At 45.6% G+C, this 15697-nt stretch overlaps 1 protein-coding gene across 4 annotated transcripts in view; it reads left to right on the top strand.

The window, feature by feature from the left end:
• The first annotated feature begins 820 nt into the window (after window positions 1–820).
• The window catches only part of CAMK1D (calcium/calmodulin dependent protein kinase ID), a 230379-nt gene continuing 215502 nt past the window's right edge, over window positions 821–15697 (top strand). For 3 of the 4 annotated variants that reach the window (XM_037389135.1, XM_037389134.1, XM_037389133.1), the window contains exon 1: window positions 952–1180. In XM_037389135.1, coding sequence (XP_037245032.1) covers window positions 1089–1180 — 92 coding nt within the window. In that variant the 5' untranslated portion in view covers window positions 952–1088. The other variant, XM_037389136.1, reaches the window with a different exon arrangement.

The following is a 15697-nucleotide window of genomic DNA, read 5'->3' as shown; positions in this document are numbered from 1 at the left end:
GGTGACCCCCTTGCTTCGTTGGGTGCACCGAGGGCTGGGCTGGGTAAAGGTGGTCCTTGCCAAGGGCTGAGTTTTCTCGTCCCGGGAGTGTGTGTGTGTGCGCGCGGAAGGCAGGTGGGCACCTCCATCACTGCGCATCCCGGCGCAGCGCCGCGCAGCGCCCGGCCAGGCAGCACGGCCGCTTGTGGTGTGGCTTTTTAATTTTCTTTTTCTGCTTTCCGCCGCCCCCCCCCGTCCCCGTCCCCGTCCCCCGCCCTTTGCTTTTCCTCCCCTCCCGTTTGACGTGCGCGGTTTTGGTGCAATGCGAATTATCTTCAGTCATTCAGTCAGCAGGGGCAGCGCCAGGCAGCAGAGCAGCGGCAGGGCTGCCTCCTCCTTCTCCCTCTTCCTCCTCCTCCTCTTCCTCCTCCCATTGCCATAACAACCGCGCACAGCCGCTGCGCCCGCCGTGCCGGCGGGGCCGCACCGCACCGCTTCGCACCGCGCCGCGCCCGGGAGGCTAAGCATCCCACGGGGCCCCGCACGCCCCGCGCGGAGGGGGAGAAGAGAAACAGTGACCTCCCTCCCCCCCCCGCCAAAAAAAAAAAAAAAAAGAAAAGAAAAAAAAAAGGGACTTTTTCGCAGGGGGGTGTCTATCGGGGACCAAAGTGACCCCCAGACGGGGGTGCGCGCAGCTGCTGCGAGGAGCGCGGAAGGAGGGAGGAACGGGGCAGCCCCGCGAGTGACTCCGGGGGGGGGGGGGGGGGGCACGGAGGAGGAGAGGAGAGGGGAGGGGAGGGGAGGGGAGGGGGGGGTTAGAGAAAGTTGGGAGGAAATAGCCCGGGAGAAGTGACACTCGCGGAGCCCGGCGGAGCGCGGAGGAAATAAAAGCGGCGGCGGGCAGGAAGTGTGAGGAGGAGGAGGAAGGGGAGAAGAAGGAGGAGGAGGACGAGGAAGAAGAAGAAACAGCAGCAGCAGCAGCAGCAGCAGCAGCAGCAGCAGCAGCAGCAGCAGCCGCTGCTGCCGCCGCCGCGGCAGAAGAGAAAGCAAAAGCCGCCCGGGGCTCGGTGCCGCCCGGCCCGGCGTCCGCGGGGCTGCTCGCCGCGGCCATGGCCCGGGAGAACGGGGACGGTGGTGGCTCCTGGAAGAAGCAGGCGGAGGACATCAAGAAGATCTTCGAGTTCAAGGAGACGCTGGGGACGTAGGTGGCGGGGAGCGGCTGCGGGGGGCGCGGAGCGGGGCGGGCGTCGCCGTCCTTTCCCCGCGGGGCTGCGCGGGTCGCCCCGCGGGTGGGTGCGTGGGCGGGGGGTGGGGGTGGGTGTATTTTCGCGGTGCACCCATCGGTGCTGCTTCGCGCCCCGCTCATGCAGCCGAGCAAGAAGTCGGGGCGATCTGGAAACGTGGAGAAAAATACGACTGTGTGGCAGGAGCTGGGCTAACACCCCCCGTCTCGCCCCCGAAAAAAAGAACAAAAGGGGAAAAAGAAGTGTTTTAAAATGTTCATAGAATGAGGAGATGGGAAAAGGCTTTTTCTTGATAATGCAACTGTAAATAAATGCGGTCTGACTTGCATGCTTTTCCCTAAAGCCGATGGCTGCATCTATTCGTGGACAGACAAGCAGAAATCATGTGGATTGGATGTGTTTTAGCTACGATGCTGAACTGTTGTTGGGGTTTATTTCTGTTATTTATAGTGGCGGAGCATAAAGATTAGTAAAACGTTAGAGGTTGTTTTTTTTTTTTTCAGAAGGCTGAGAATAAACATGCACAGATGGTGCAAGGGAGCGGGGTGCAGGCTGATGCTTTTTTGGCTGAGCAGAGAGTTTTATTTTTGTTAAAACAAATTTTCGCTGATAGGATATTGTAGAGGTAGAGAGCCAGGAGTGCTGAAGGAAGTCAGCATATGGGCTGCTCTATGTATATACGTTGTAATTAAAGTTCAGTAGTATTGGGGGTGCTCAAGGGTGCTCTTTATTGCTGTGTCCCCCCAGCTTTAATTGCAACTTTAAGTGTGTCTCAAAAGGGAGCATTGCTAATCCCAAGTAGTGCTCTTCATACTCTGCGTGCCGCTTCCAAAATACAGTTGAACGAGTTTTGACTGTAATATTTCAGTTTCTTTCTGCTTCCAAGGGAGGGCTCTCTATAAACAGAGTATTTCTGGTCCACCGCCTCACTGATTTCCTACAAACAGACTGCGAGTAAGAATCAGGCTGGTCATTTAATATGGAGGTGGGTCACGCAACTCCGTTGTGATAGCAGACAGCGTAGCCCTCAGAAAAACACCAACTTAGCAAATCAAATTAATGTCTTCCGGGTCTCTGAAGAAGCAAAGTGCAGTGCAAGAGTTAAGTGTTATTGCATATTATCATCACCTTCATCAAGTTTTTGCTGTCAGAATTTAATGCTGTGAGGGACGTGTCCCTACTTGTCACCTTAGACGTGCCATTCCTTTCCTGAGTGAAGAGGTATTGGGGAGGAAAGTCCTAATGTGACGAGATTTGTTAGAACAGCAGGACAGTTTGCTGTGGTTTCCATTGTACAACTCTCTGTCATCTTCCCTGCTGTTCTGTATGAAGCCATCTGCAAGGGTTAATTTATGCCGCTGAAGAGGTCCAGAAATAATTGATGTTGTGGCCTTGATCCGTACCCTGCTGAAGTTAATGGGAGCAGGTGTAGGTCCCATGGAGGGTAGAGCTGGTCAGAGTTAATAGTTACACTTATTAGCATGGCTGTTGCAAATTAAATGCATTAAATATGGCCAATTATATGGCTCAAACTATTAACCACTGTCTTAGCCTCACAATTTGGTTAGTAAGTCCTTTCTGATGACAGTGGAAGCTGTGAAGTTTTTAAACTTAACAGTCATCTAGAAAGTTTTAGAAAATGAAAATAGCTGGATTATAAACCTGGGCCTGTATAAAGAAAACAGAGCTGTTTTCTTTTGCAGAACAACTGTATTAATTATGAATGTATGTGCATTTAACAGCTTACAGTTGCCTTCTGGTTTTGTATTCCCTATTTTCAGAGAGCAGGCTGATAATTAGATTTGAATCTGAGTTTTGGTTCTGTCCTTGCTGCCCACCGTGCAGCACCTGCAATTCCTGCCCGGCTGGTGTGACTTACCAGGGTGCGAAACTTCTAAAAAATTTAGGCCATCACTGTGCAAATCATTGAAGTACTTGTTCCATTCCCGCTGAAGGTGATGAAGGTCTGCTCACTGACTCGAGCAGCAGATACACAGGATGCAGAAGTCCAATTGATGGGACGCATTCCTAGTTATTCATAGGAAAGTAGTTAAGCAGGAATTAAGCAGAAGTCTAAATACCTTTAAAGCGTCAGGACCAAACTGCTTTCCTGTGGCATTATTTAAGAGTAGAGATAAAATCCGCTTTGATCCCTCCTGCAGTGTAATGCTGAACCATGTTTGACAGCCATCAGTTGATCTCACCATCTAATAGATTTTTCTCTGGCATTGATGGTCTTGGAGCAAAAAACTTGGTGCGTCAGGTGAGATGCACTGGATTATTGTAGTAGCTGTATTTTGCATTTCTCTGCCACCTTCCATTTCAGGATGCCGAAGTGCTAAAAGCACTTTTTAACAGGAAAGCAGTCTTTTTTCATGCAGCCGTCTTAACTGCCTATGGTAAAATGGGTTAGAGAAAGAAAAGCACTCAACCCCCAAATCAGGGAAGAAAGTGAAAGAGAAACTTTAAAAACATATTTTATTTCAAGTGCATTGATTTGTGAATGTTAAATTTGTGTGTATACTTTATTAATGATTTCTTCTCTGAGAAGAGTCTTTCATCTGAACAAAAGCTTTTTAGCAGATCTTTAACATGGAAGAGTTGAAACTGCTGGAACTATTAAAGAGGTCCTAACTCAGTTAATCATTATATCATTTGGGCTTCAAGGAACCTCTAATGAGTACCCAGATATCTTTTCCAGAGCTGGAATTAATTATTTACATGTCCCTGTAAATCATGTCCAGCCACACTGATACTGAAAGTCATCCTAAATTCAACATCACTTCCAGATTTTAGAAAGTAGCCTTTTCCACCTAAAGAATTGTTCTCTTTGGTGGCTGAGGCCTGTGTTGTTTGCTCTACTCAGTTGCTGTTGCGCAACAGTGTTTTCCTAAAGAAGTTAACAGCAATGCAGTGGCTGGCTCATATGGTGCCCAAACCTGTATTTACCCTGTTCTGTGTTTACGCAGTCCCTAAGCACCTGCAATCTTAGTTTGTGGCTGCAACCTCTTGGGTACTAGAGTGGCAGCAAAATATTTTGGTAATATTATTCAAGAAAATATAATACATTATAAATAAAACACAAATATAAAATCTATAATATATATATATTATATAGAAAAATATATATGATGGTCCTGATCCATTCTTGGGCTGCTTTGGTTTGGCAGTGCTGGTCCGTGTAGGACTGCAATAACATGGCGATGAAGTACACTCTGTGCACAGGTTTAGTGGCCGCCTCTTCTTGAAACTGGACCTATTCACTGCTGAGCCACGGAAAGTGAAATTACAGTTCCTGAAAGAACAGCTAGGAAGAATTACACAAAGTAAATCAAGGATAAAATACAATCATAGCAGTGGGCCAGATCCTCAGCTGATGCAGTTTAGAGTCCCTTCCAAGTCAAGGCAGGTAGGCTTGAGGGAAGAATAGGATCTGACTAGCTGCTTATCTTTTTAAATTTCTAGAAATTCACCTATTGTAGCTCTACTCAGTTTGTAGGCCTGACCGGAGAAGGGGATTTCTGCCCCAGCCCTTGAGAGATGTGGAGTTTCACAATACCAGGAATCTGATAAGATGGGTGATCACTGAAATATCATTTTTTTCTTCATATTTAAATGATATTGTGTCTAAGGCGTTTTACAACTCGAATTTTGACATTCCCAGAAGTAATAACATACACCATGTGATCCACCAGCCAAAGAGGAAAGTCTTCAAGCATTTGGTCTGCCTAATTGGATCAGCCCTGCATTTCTAAGGTATCTGTCATTAGGCCTTATTGACATCAGACTTATGATGAAGTTACAATATTTAGAAAGCCTCAAGCTTAGTAACTATGGAAATATTGGTACTGTCCTTAAATGCAGTAGATTCCTTAAAGCTTAGTAATGGTAACACAGGGAGTTGCATGGATTAGCCACAACACAGTAAGAGCTGGGTGGGAAGACAAATATGCTTCAATGGTGTGTCTAGTATTTTCCTAAAGTAGAGTATAGAGAAAACTTATAGAGGTCCTGTTTTTCTCAGGGGCTGTACTGTAGTTTTTGGTTCATCTGTGTCTTGCATCTCTTCCATACTCCCACATCATTTGATGGGCTCCTGGCACTTCTCATGACTCTTCTGTGCTGTCTACCCATGTGTGCTCATTCATGCTATGAAATGAAGTCACTCCACGTCCTGCTCTCACATCTGTTTTCTTGCACACGCACACACTGTGGAGTCACAAACCCTTACATGCTGCCTCTTGTATTTTTGTCCTCTCATGTCCTTCATGCTGTCTTCCATTGCATTCAGTCTTACAGTGACACTCATGTTTTTCATGAGCCGGTCTACCTCATGTTTCATTTGTTCATCTGGTTGCTCAGACCTTCATGGAGGACAAGGCTAATGGAGGTGACATGTCTCAGGCTAGGCAGTCAGCCTTGACTTCCACTGGTGAGAAGATGCTGGTGGTAAGGACAGGTCCTGATGGAGGAGCCCCATGCATTTGAGTTGCCATGTAGAGAGGAGGTGCTGCGAGGTACCAGCAGACTCAAGATCTCTTTGTTTCTGGTCAAAGATCTTCCCTTCTCATCAGCTGGGTTCCAGAAGCACTTGTGTTGGATTCAACACAACAAATCATCACTGTTTAGGCATTTAACTTGAGGCATCATGCAAGTTAATTGTTTTTCCCTTCTGATACTGGAAATTCTTGGGATGTAAGGAAACATGTTGATATTTGTGCTTCCTCTGGCTCCATACCTGCTGTGAAGATTGACGAGTTTGTATGATTTTTTTGTTTCTGCTGACATTACTAGCAATTTCTGCCTCTCTTTTATGACACTTCAGTGAGACCACAACAGTGGCTCTTGTTAGACTGTTTCATCTTTGTGTCAGTTCAGTATTTTCCTTTTTAAGAAGTTACATGAAAGAAACATTTCACATTAAAAAATAATCTTCAGGGAGAAAATACAGTGTCCCAAAGGTTAAGTTAAGGCACATGTTCTCAAGGGGAAGGTTGATGAACCACTGGGGCAAACTATGAAGGCAAGTTGTTCCCATGTCTCCTGGGATGACTTGCTGGGGGAAATCCTTTTGCCATCTGAAAGCTCTCAGGCTTCGTGCAGGAGTCACTAGGAAAGAGCCTCTTGTCCATGTTTACAGAGGAAGATGTTTCATGGTCATTTCTGACCTTAAGATCTGTAACTCTGGGGATCTTACCATCAAACCCATGTGGCGTTAGGGGTAACTTGTGCTAAGAGGCAGCTGAAACATTCTACAAGCAGCTGGGAGGATTGTCACAATTGCTAGCCCTTGTTCTCGTGGGGGACTTAAACTTGGCAGATGTCCACTGATACTTAATGCCTTCTTTGCCTCAGTCTTTAATAGCTAAAGCAGTTATCCCCAGGGTACTCAGCCCCCTGAGCTGGAAGGCAGGGATGAGATACAGAATGAAGACACCATCCATAGTCCAGGATGAAGTGGTCGGTGACTTGCTGCCCCACTTAAGAGACACACAAGCCTCTGGGGCGGGATGGGTACACCCGAGCGCACTGAGGGAGCTGGTGGAGGAGCTCTCCAGGCTGCTCTCCATCACGAACCCGGCTGCTCCCGGCCGGGCCGGGGGGGCTCTGCGCTGGGCACAGCCGCTGGGCAGGAGCCCCCAGCGTGCCCAGGTGGCCAAGGGGGCCAGCAGCGCCCTGGCCGCTGTCAGAAGCGCTGTGGCCGGCAGGGCCGGGGCAGTGCCCGTCCCCCTGTGCTGGGCACCGGTGCGGCCGCCCCTCGGGGCCTGGGCTCAGGGTCGGGCCCCTCAGGGCAGGGGGGACGCAGAGGGGCTGGAGCGTGTCCAGAGCCGGGCAGGGGCTGGGGCAGGGGCTGGGGCAGGGGCTGGGGGGGGGCGGCGGGGGGAGCTGGGGGGGTCAGCCTGCAGAGGGGGGGCTCAGGGGCACCTGGTGGCTCCCTACAGCTGCCTGGCAGGGGCTGTAGGCAGGGGGGGTCGGTCTCTGCTCCCAGGGAACAAGCGCCAGGGCACGGGGAACCGGCCTCACCTTGTGCCGGGGGAGGTTTAGGTGGGTGTGAGGGGAAATTCCTTCATGGAAAGGGTGGCCGAGCCCTGGCACAGGCTGCCCGGGGAGGGGGTGGCGTCGGGTATTTAAAAAAAATGTGCAGATGCGGTGCTTGGGGACATGGGTTAGTGGTGGGCTAGGCAGTGCTGGGGTAATGGTTGGAGCGAGCTAATCTTAAATATCTTTTCCAACCTAAATGATTCTGTGATTCTAAGAGGTACCCACAGCACCTCTCTAGCATCTGTGGGAAGAGGAGTGAAAGCTGTGGTCCAGGTATTAATGTTTAACTTAACACTCAAAACAAGTCAGGTGTTATAGTTTGCGTACATTATACAGGGCAAGCAAAAAATAGTTAGGACTCCTTTAATGTTTCCCTTTCGTGTTATACCAAGTAATCCTGTTTGCTATTGCAATGGCTTAGTTTAGTATCCAGTGTATTCCTAGAGGTTTGGAAATAATGAGTCCCTACTACTTGCAACGTGAATTGTAGTATCTTGTAATGTAGATTGTTAGTCTTCCTTGAACAGTTACAGAAAATAACAGGTTTGAGCATTCAGCTGGAATTTAAATAGGAAAGAGAGAAAAGCAAGATGGCCAGTGGATTTAAAGGCTGATGGAGAAGATCAGGGAAAAAAATCTGCAGCCGCTGCTGAGGAGGGATTTTTGAAAGCTCTCTAAGCATGGTTCTATGGGTGTGTTTTGAACAATGTTCATTTGGGACAACAGTGTAGCATAATGGTCAAATTTCTTTCATGGCCTGAAAATAAAATTTCAAAATACTCAAGTACCCAGTTTGCTGTACTGTCAGCTCATCTGTGTGCTCATGCTTCCTTCATGAGCCTAATTTTCTGCTAGCTGTGATGCCTTTCTTCTTTTCCCATGGCTGTTTTCTTTCAAGTACATCTTTGTACAGCCTGAGCTCCCAGCTGCCGGAGGATACCTGCTCACCTGAGTGCCTGTGCAACCAAGAAGTGTGCTTGACTGGCAAATAAGGCAGTGAGATGTTTGGGTAGGGTTGGAATAGGGTATTTGGGCTTTCCCCTCCTGATTGTTTGCACAGGCCTTAGGAAAATGTGATCCTTGCCTAGGCCAAAACTCAATATTGTATTTAGGACCTTGATATAACCAATACTGAGTCCACAACTGCTCTTTGTGTAGATGTGAGCTGAGGGTAAAGCACACATAAAAATGCTGGTATTTTTTGTTGGCCAGAGATGGAGGTGACACCCTAAAGTCTGCCACAAGCAGAATGCAGAGTCTCCAAAGACCTGGTGGAGAGGTAATGGATGGAGCTGAACCCAACTCTTTGGAGTCCTATAGTAATCTTTTAACTAAAAATCTATTCTTTACATCACAGCCACAACACAGTGGGTGTGAGAGCCTTCCTCGCCGCCACTCCTGCCATCTGGAGCAGCCTGTCTGCTTCCTTCACCCTCCATCTGCTTTCACGTAGGAGCTGAAATAGCTCTTTATGTAGTTTTTTCTTCCTTTTTGTCTCTTTTTTTCTCTCTACCTTGGTGACTGACTTTAATTATTTTTGTGACCCTTCACACACAATTCTCCTGACTATGTGCAGAATATTAGTTTCAGTTATTTAATCCTTCCAAACATCCAATGATACAATTAATATTGAGTAAAGTTGTATTGTTTTGGTTTCCTTGACAATAACAAGCATTTATAATAGGATTCTGAATTTACTGCCAGTGATGGTATTCACTTAACCGGTGACTCACAGTTTATATTCATGATTACTTAATAGGACCTAATTTTCTAGTATTTTAGATATCATGAAAACAAGTTAGAACTAAATGGGTACTGTTAGTAAACAGGTAATGGGTGAAATCCCTTGACAAAAAGTTCCTCGGGGCAGTGTTCTGACATTTTCATTGGAATTCAAACCACCTTGCATTTCAGCACTTTTCTGTAAATAATGATTAACAACAATAACAATAATTTGCAAACATACGTGTGTGATTGGGCTGTTCTTGAATGACAAATAGCTTAGCAATCAGAATATTTATCCTTTCTAGAAATCATACTGTTGCTTAAAACCTTTCTATCAAATCTTAACACTGATGTTTGTTATCTGACTTAGCGATTCCTATAATTTTCCTCTGAATGTTGTGTCAATCATTTTTTAAAAAGAAAACTATAAATAACAGTTTGTTAATAAACTTTGCAAGGCCCCTCACTGATGTTTTCATGTTGAAAGCTGTGTATTGAGTTTTATGCCAGAATTACTCACCAAACAGATTGTATGAGGTTAAATTAAAATAATACTCTTTAGCAGAATTTTTTGGCTGAGTTAAAAAGCTTTTTTTTTTTTTTTTTTTTTAACACTGGATGGGCTAAGAAAAAGCTACTGGGAAGCTCTGTTTGGATCTGATCTGTGTGTAGAACAGCTGAGCATGGGGCTGGAGATCCTCTGTAACAATAGATCACTGATTTTGCTTGCTCTTTTCCTGAGCAATATCCTATGTCACATTTAAAACATCAACAGTTTTGGACAAGTGGACTACATAACTACAAAGATAGTTCTTAAAATACCTTTTTCAAGAGTCAAAAGGGGAAGAAGCATGTGAGAGAAAACAAGCAGGCTTAGATGTATCAAGGATTTATTTTGATTTTTCTTTTGATTTTCTTATATTCCCAGTTGGAGATAAAACTGAGAGGTTTCAGTCTACTTGCAGTTTCCCAGAGGAACAAAAGGGAGCTGCTTTTAATGATGCAAATGAACATGAGCATTTACCATCAGCAGCAATGGGTTGCAGCACCGTGGCATCTCTCCCCTAGACCTTTTGCCTTTGCAGTCTTTCTGCTTGCCATGGATTCTTCTCATCACCTTGCTCTTAACAGTCTCCCTAAATTAGGTTGAGTATTTGAAGGTATGTTCTTTCAAGCCTGAACACCCAAAATGTGGGAATTGCATCCAATGCTCAGTTGTCAGAGTACAGAGGACCTAGACTTTTTCTCTGTCGCTGACAGGAGTGGAGTGAGATTGGGAGCCATGGAAGGTCTGAGGTCTGGGAGCCTTTAAACTCTGTGTTTGTTTTGGTGAGGGTTGGTGCCGCAGTTTGGAGAGTAAGGAGAGTAATACCATCCTTGTTCATCAGCAGTGGGGTGCAAAGGTTTGCAGGTCTTCCTAGGAGCTCCAAAGGAAGGGTTCCTCAGGCATCGCAGGTTAAGACAGTCTCCCTTAAGACAGTACCACGCTATGCTGCAGAGTCATTCTGTGACGCTGGCATGTTTTGGCTGAGCAGCATGTTTAAAACCTGCCTGCTGACCTGATGGCACGTGCACTTGAGAACTGTGGCCACCCTTCTCCCACCTGCTATGTCTGGTCACATTCATTACTGGTCACAGAAATGAATGGGCTTTGGAGGGTGGTAGAAAATAAAACAGCATAGCCACTAATGCTTAAAGGTAAGGATTTGCAAAGGCTGAAAATCTGGTGTGTATTTGAGGGCTGGACACTAGTAAATGAAATATGATGGGTCTAAAATATTTGGGAGTTGTATTCCTATGCTTTTTCTTGGTCTCAAATGAAATCAGGCACTGTTGAGCTAGGGATATTACAAACAGCAGAGTAAAACACTGTTTGTACCCAGAGGAACTTACAATCTAAATAAATAAGACAAAAATGCTAACAGTGTTTTGTTAAAGATGAGAAAATGTGTCACTTGTAAACCCAGATCTGAGCCTGAATCTTAACTCCAGCCTTATGCAGTGGACCATCCTGCTTCTTATAATAGCAGGCACTGTGTCAGCACCAATGTCTTCAAAATGTATTTCTTTATATGTGATTCACCCAGGGTCATCACATATATAAATAGCTTTTACTAGCTCAAGTTTGAAGATGCAAAGTGCTGTCTGTGTGCTGTTGGTAACAGCGCGGGTGCTTTATTGCTGTGTTGTTTCACAGATGCTCAGAGGAACTGAGGTCTTCCCAGAGCTACAAAGAGCTGAAGCAGACCAGGCAGTTCTTGGGATAATGTGGGATCGCTCCCAGCAGGATCCCATCCTCCCATTCCGGCTTAAATAATTCAAGGGACCAGGCTTCAACTAAGCTTCAACTTCGCAACCAAACTCATTAGCTGTGACCCTGCCATCCCCCCTGTGATGGACAAGGGCTGAAATGAGGGAAACTATTGAATGAAGAACTGTGGGAAAACCAAAACAACATAGAAACCCCCAAACAACATAGAAGGGAGTGGGGTAGCAGGGAGAAGAGCGCTTAGAGGATTTGCAGCAATGTGGAAAACTCCTCTGGGGAAGGCACAGGTTGCTAATCAAATTCAGCTGTAGACAAGAGAGACTGTTGGAGCATCCCTGAGTAATCCTTCACTGTTACACTATTTCCTCCCACTGCTCGCTCTTGTCTTCTCCTGCCTCTCAGTGTAAGTAACTCAGTACAATATGCCCAGCCATGAAGCCTGCAGTGTTTTGGGGATTTCAGGCACTGCAGAGTGCCTGGTGTGTGCTGCCAACAGCAGAAGATACTGTGAACGTATTAAACTTTTTTTGTGCTCCCTACCGTGTTTTCTTGTGGAGTACTTGAACAAGTTCAAAGACTTTGTCTTTTACTTTGGGACATTTTGTAGCTGGGGCCTGAGTTATCTTAAACACTATCTAAAGCTCTGGGATCAGCATCAGCCTTACACCTCTGCATTAATGGGATTTCTTGCTGTAGGGGTGTAATTAATCTGTTCAAGAGAGACAATATTTTTTGAGGGGAAAAAATCTGACACTGAGCTTCTCCATAGACTGCTGATCATCATCATAAAAACACCACCTCCTTCTCTGAGTCCAAGCCACAGTGTTTTGAAACACCTTCTCTAGCATAATTACATAGCAACCTGAATATTGCAAAGCAAATAAGTCTCCTTCCCAACATAAAATACTCCCAAACATAAAAAAACCCACACAAAACAACATGCACCCCCCCTCCTAGAAGACTGCTGCACCTGTGCACCCTTCTTTAGGGAGAGAAGATGGAGGCAAACGTGTGGCTTGTTAGCCAAGTTGTTTTGATAAACCATGGGAAGATGCTTAGATAAAAACATTTATGCAGCAGAATAATGGTGTGACTCCTGTCAGCTGAGTGACCCGGGCACTGTGGCACAAGAGGAATAACTTAGAAGGAAAATGTCTCATGTCACAGATTTGACTTGCAGCTTACACTTTTTAGGAAACGGGAGGCTATATATTTAGACGTTGGGGGAGAATGTACCAAGAAATGAGCTGAAAAACCCAGGATTCTCTAAAGCACGTAGACACAGGATATACAGGTACTGCAGGCTGTAGGGAGGTTTCTGCTCTTGGGTATGTTAAGGTGTATCTGGAGTAATTTTAGTGACTAATTTTCCTGGCCATAGCCATATAATTCATGCCATGGTCGTATATCCTATGCTCTTAAGAGGGAGACCCTGAAAAAAAAGTCTCACAGAGCTTTGTAGGCAAGTCTGTTGAGTTCTCTGATGAATCCTGTATTTTTAAAGGAAAGAAGATCAAGTGATTCTAAGATTCCTCAGTGACAGCTGAGATGATTTGTGTCCAGAAAGCAAATGTGTGACTTTCTGGCACTGCTGAAGGAGAACATGATGAGTACTAAAGTTGAGAGCATGCTCGTTCTGCAGGTGAGTGGAGTTGCACTGGGGAAAGCCGAAAGGGAGAAAGCTGGGGCAAAGCAGACCCATGGGATTCAGCTACAGGGAAATGCCTGAAAAGACTTGTCTAAATGGGGTGCTTTTAGCTTGACTGGCTCTAGACACAGCTAGGTCCTCTGCTTGTTCATGAGGTATACAGCTGCAAAAATTCATAGACATGGATTCTTTGGACAGTATAGCTTGTACATGGTAGCAGGCAACACTCAGTCATTTTCAATCAAGGGCCACTAAAATGACTGGCAGCTTCGGTGCTGGTGTTTGCTCTGGAGATGGTGTGGTGCTGTGACATCTTGCATTGCCATGTGGTTACGTGGAAGGTGTAGGAACTCTTTATGTACATATAAGATATAGTGTCTATGTGTGTTTGTATATATATAAACACACACTGAAATACTATTTATATAGTGATATATTGATACGTAGTGATACAGAGTGCTAGTTTCTTGTCTCACAACATGTTGTTTGGCTTCATTAATAAATGCATAGAGAATGACTTGTGCCATTTAGCAAAAACCATTTAAGAGCATTGTGAACATTGTTAATTTATTCTGTAGTTTGAATTCTTTTCATATTTGGGTTACATTTAGGCGAAGGCAGGAGCGTTGTGCCTGCTTACATCATCTAAGCTTCATTACCCCTAATACGGGGTCTAATCCAAAATTCGGTATGAAGGTATTCCCAGCGATGAGGTGTTGTCATCTCATAATCTCATCATCAGATGCAAACTGGCTTTAGCTGGTTCCTAAATGCCTTTGTCTATGCAGTGACTTCTTGACAGTCGTTTTTCTGATGCCTTGTGTTCTTCCATCTACTGAGATAAGACTTCGGTCCAACCAATGGCTCTGTGTTTTTACTCATGTTCACCGGTCAGTTACTTTCAGCGATGGAAGGGGATTGTGGCTTTTTCCCAAAGAGGCTGTCCTCTTTCACAGGGATAGTGCTCCCAGCCTGTCATCTTTAACAGGGTAGTGCTCCACAGCTGCTGAAATGTGTGGTGTTTGACCTTGCTCAGTTTGTGACCCGAGACCATGGAAAGCTCTCAGAAGCAGTCTTGGCTCTGTGATGCCCCAGGTGTCCGTCTGTGTGTCATGTCGCACCCCCCACCCCCCCCCCCCCACCCCCCCCCAGCCCTCTAACTCCATTTCTGAGGCATTTCTGGTAGATCCTCTTAAATATCAGAAGGAAAACGCTCGCTTTGCCTAAGGTTCAAACACGAACTGTGTGGTGCCCTCTTGTTCAATTAGCTAATGGGAGTGAACCCAGTAAAACAAGTAAGAGCATGATGGTCCTTCCGTCTCCTCTTCTCCTCCATCACCACATTGATTCACTGAATCGCTGCTTTCCATCTCCTGCCTAAATCCTGCACAAGCCCCTTAGTTGGTTACTGTAGTCACATCCCCCAGGTGTGCACAGCTGGGAAGCACAGCTGGAAGACAGCAAACTGTCTTCCTTTGAGTCAGTTAAGGGCTTTATTTGTTTAGATAAAGCACCCTTCACATGGGGAAATGAAGGCGGTGCGGAGCACCTGGAATCTGTTAGAGCTTTTTGGGTGCAAACTTGACTGCAGCAAGTGGGGGGTGAATTAACCAACCTTATGCTTGATGTTAGGCCTGTTTTGGAGAGCTTGTGAGGGATTGCCCTCCGCAGATGGGGAGGTTGAAGTATCTTCACTGACCACATCTAACTGTGGTCTGCATGACTGCCTGCAGGGTGGTGGCAACTGCTTGTTGCCCTCTGCTGCTGTATGGTTATGGCTTGCAAAGTCGTGTCCTTTAAAACCCCACCCTGTAATGTCACTGTGGTGGTAGGTACATTAGTTTCTGTAATCAATTTCCTTTTCTGCTGTTATTTAATAACACCCCTAGGGGTGTAACAGTGGCTTAGCTATTCTCGTACTTTAACACTAAGGCAAAATATGGGAGGTAGGCAGATTGATAGTAAAAATAGTTCTAAAACCAGTTTTGGCTTCGGAAGGTGCCTGTAAATGTCTTCCTAGAGGTCTCCTCATGCATTGGCTTCACACTATGAATAGATCTTCCTGAAGTCAGAGGGTAGCACACAAAAGCACGCCAGACCTGTTTCTCATCTGATTTTATCTTAAATCATTTGTAGCAGTGCCAAGTGACTCTAAAATTTTGTCTTTGATGTGCACAGCTTGAAGGTTTTCCTTTGGGAGTCAAGAAAAGCCTATAATACTCAGCAGCATACTGGAATAGCAGCATTTTATGCTCCTTACGCTCAGGTTTCAAACATCAATATAAAGTTACAAGGCTGTGGAGGAACAGGTTGCAATTCCAGGACAGAAGAGGAAGGGTCTGAGCATGTCCCACTGGTGGTTCACATCTTCTGTCAGCCCACTTGTTTGCAGGGATGTGCTGTGGACTTATTTAATGAAACGATAAAGGTTAAAAATAGTTCTCCAAAAAGGTGGTGGGGGAAGGGGAGAAATACGAAGTACAAGAAATTTTATTTCTTTTCATTCCGTAGACACTATAAATCAGCAGGGAAGTCAGCTGCGGGTTTTTGTTGGGTTTTTTTCCTTCTGTCTTGTGTCGTTAAAAAATCATCAGCCACTACACTGAAATGGTTGCAAGAGCCACTTCGCCAGGAGCAATTTCTGACCGAGAACAATAAAAAATTGGTAGATGCCAGGTTGAATTTGTGTGTCAGTGGTTACTGAATTCAACTTAAGAGCTGTAAATGGAACCAGTCATCATTTCTTAATGAGGTATATGAGAACAAAGAATCACAATGCTTGAATAATCT

This window comes from Falco rusticolus, chromosome 5 (genome assembly GCF_015220075.1).
Source record: "Falco rusticolus isolate bFalRus1 chromosome 5, bFalRus1.pri, whole genome shotgun sequence".
In the NCBI taxonomy this organism is placed as follows: Eukaryota; Metazoa; Chordata; class Aves; order Falconiformes; family Falconidae; genus Falco; species Falco rusticolus.
The sequence above is the reverse complement of the archived record's forward strand: the minus strand, read 5'-3'. Positions and strand labels throughout refer to the sequence as shown.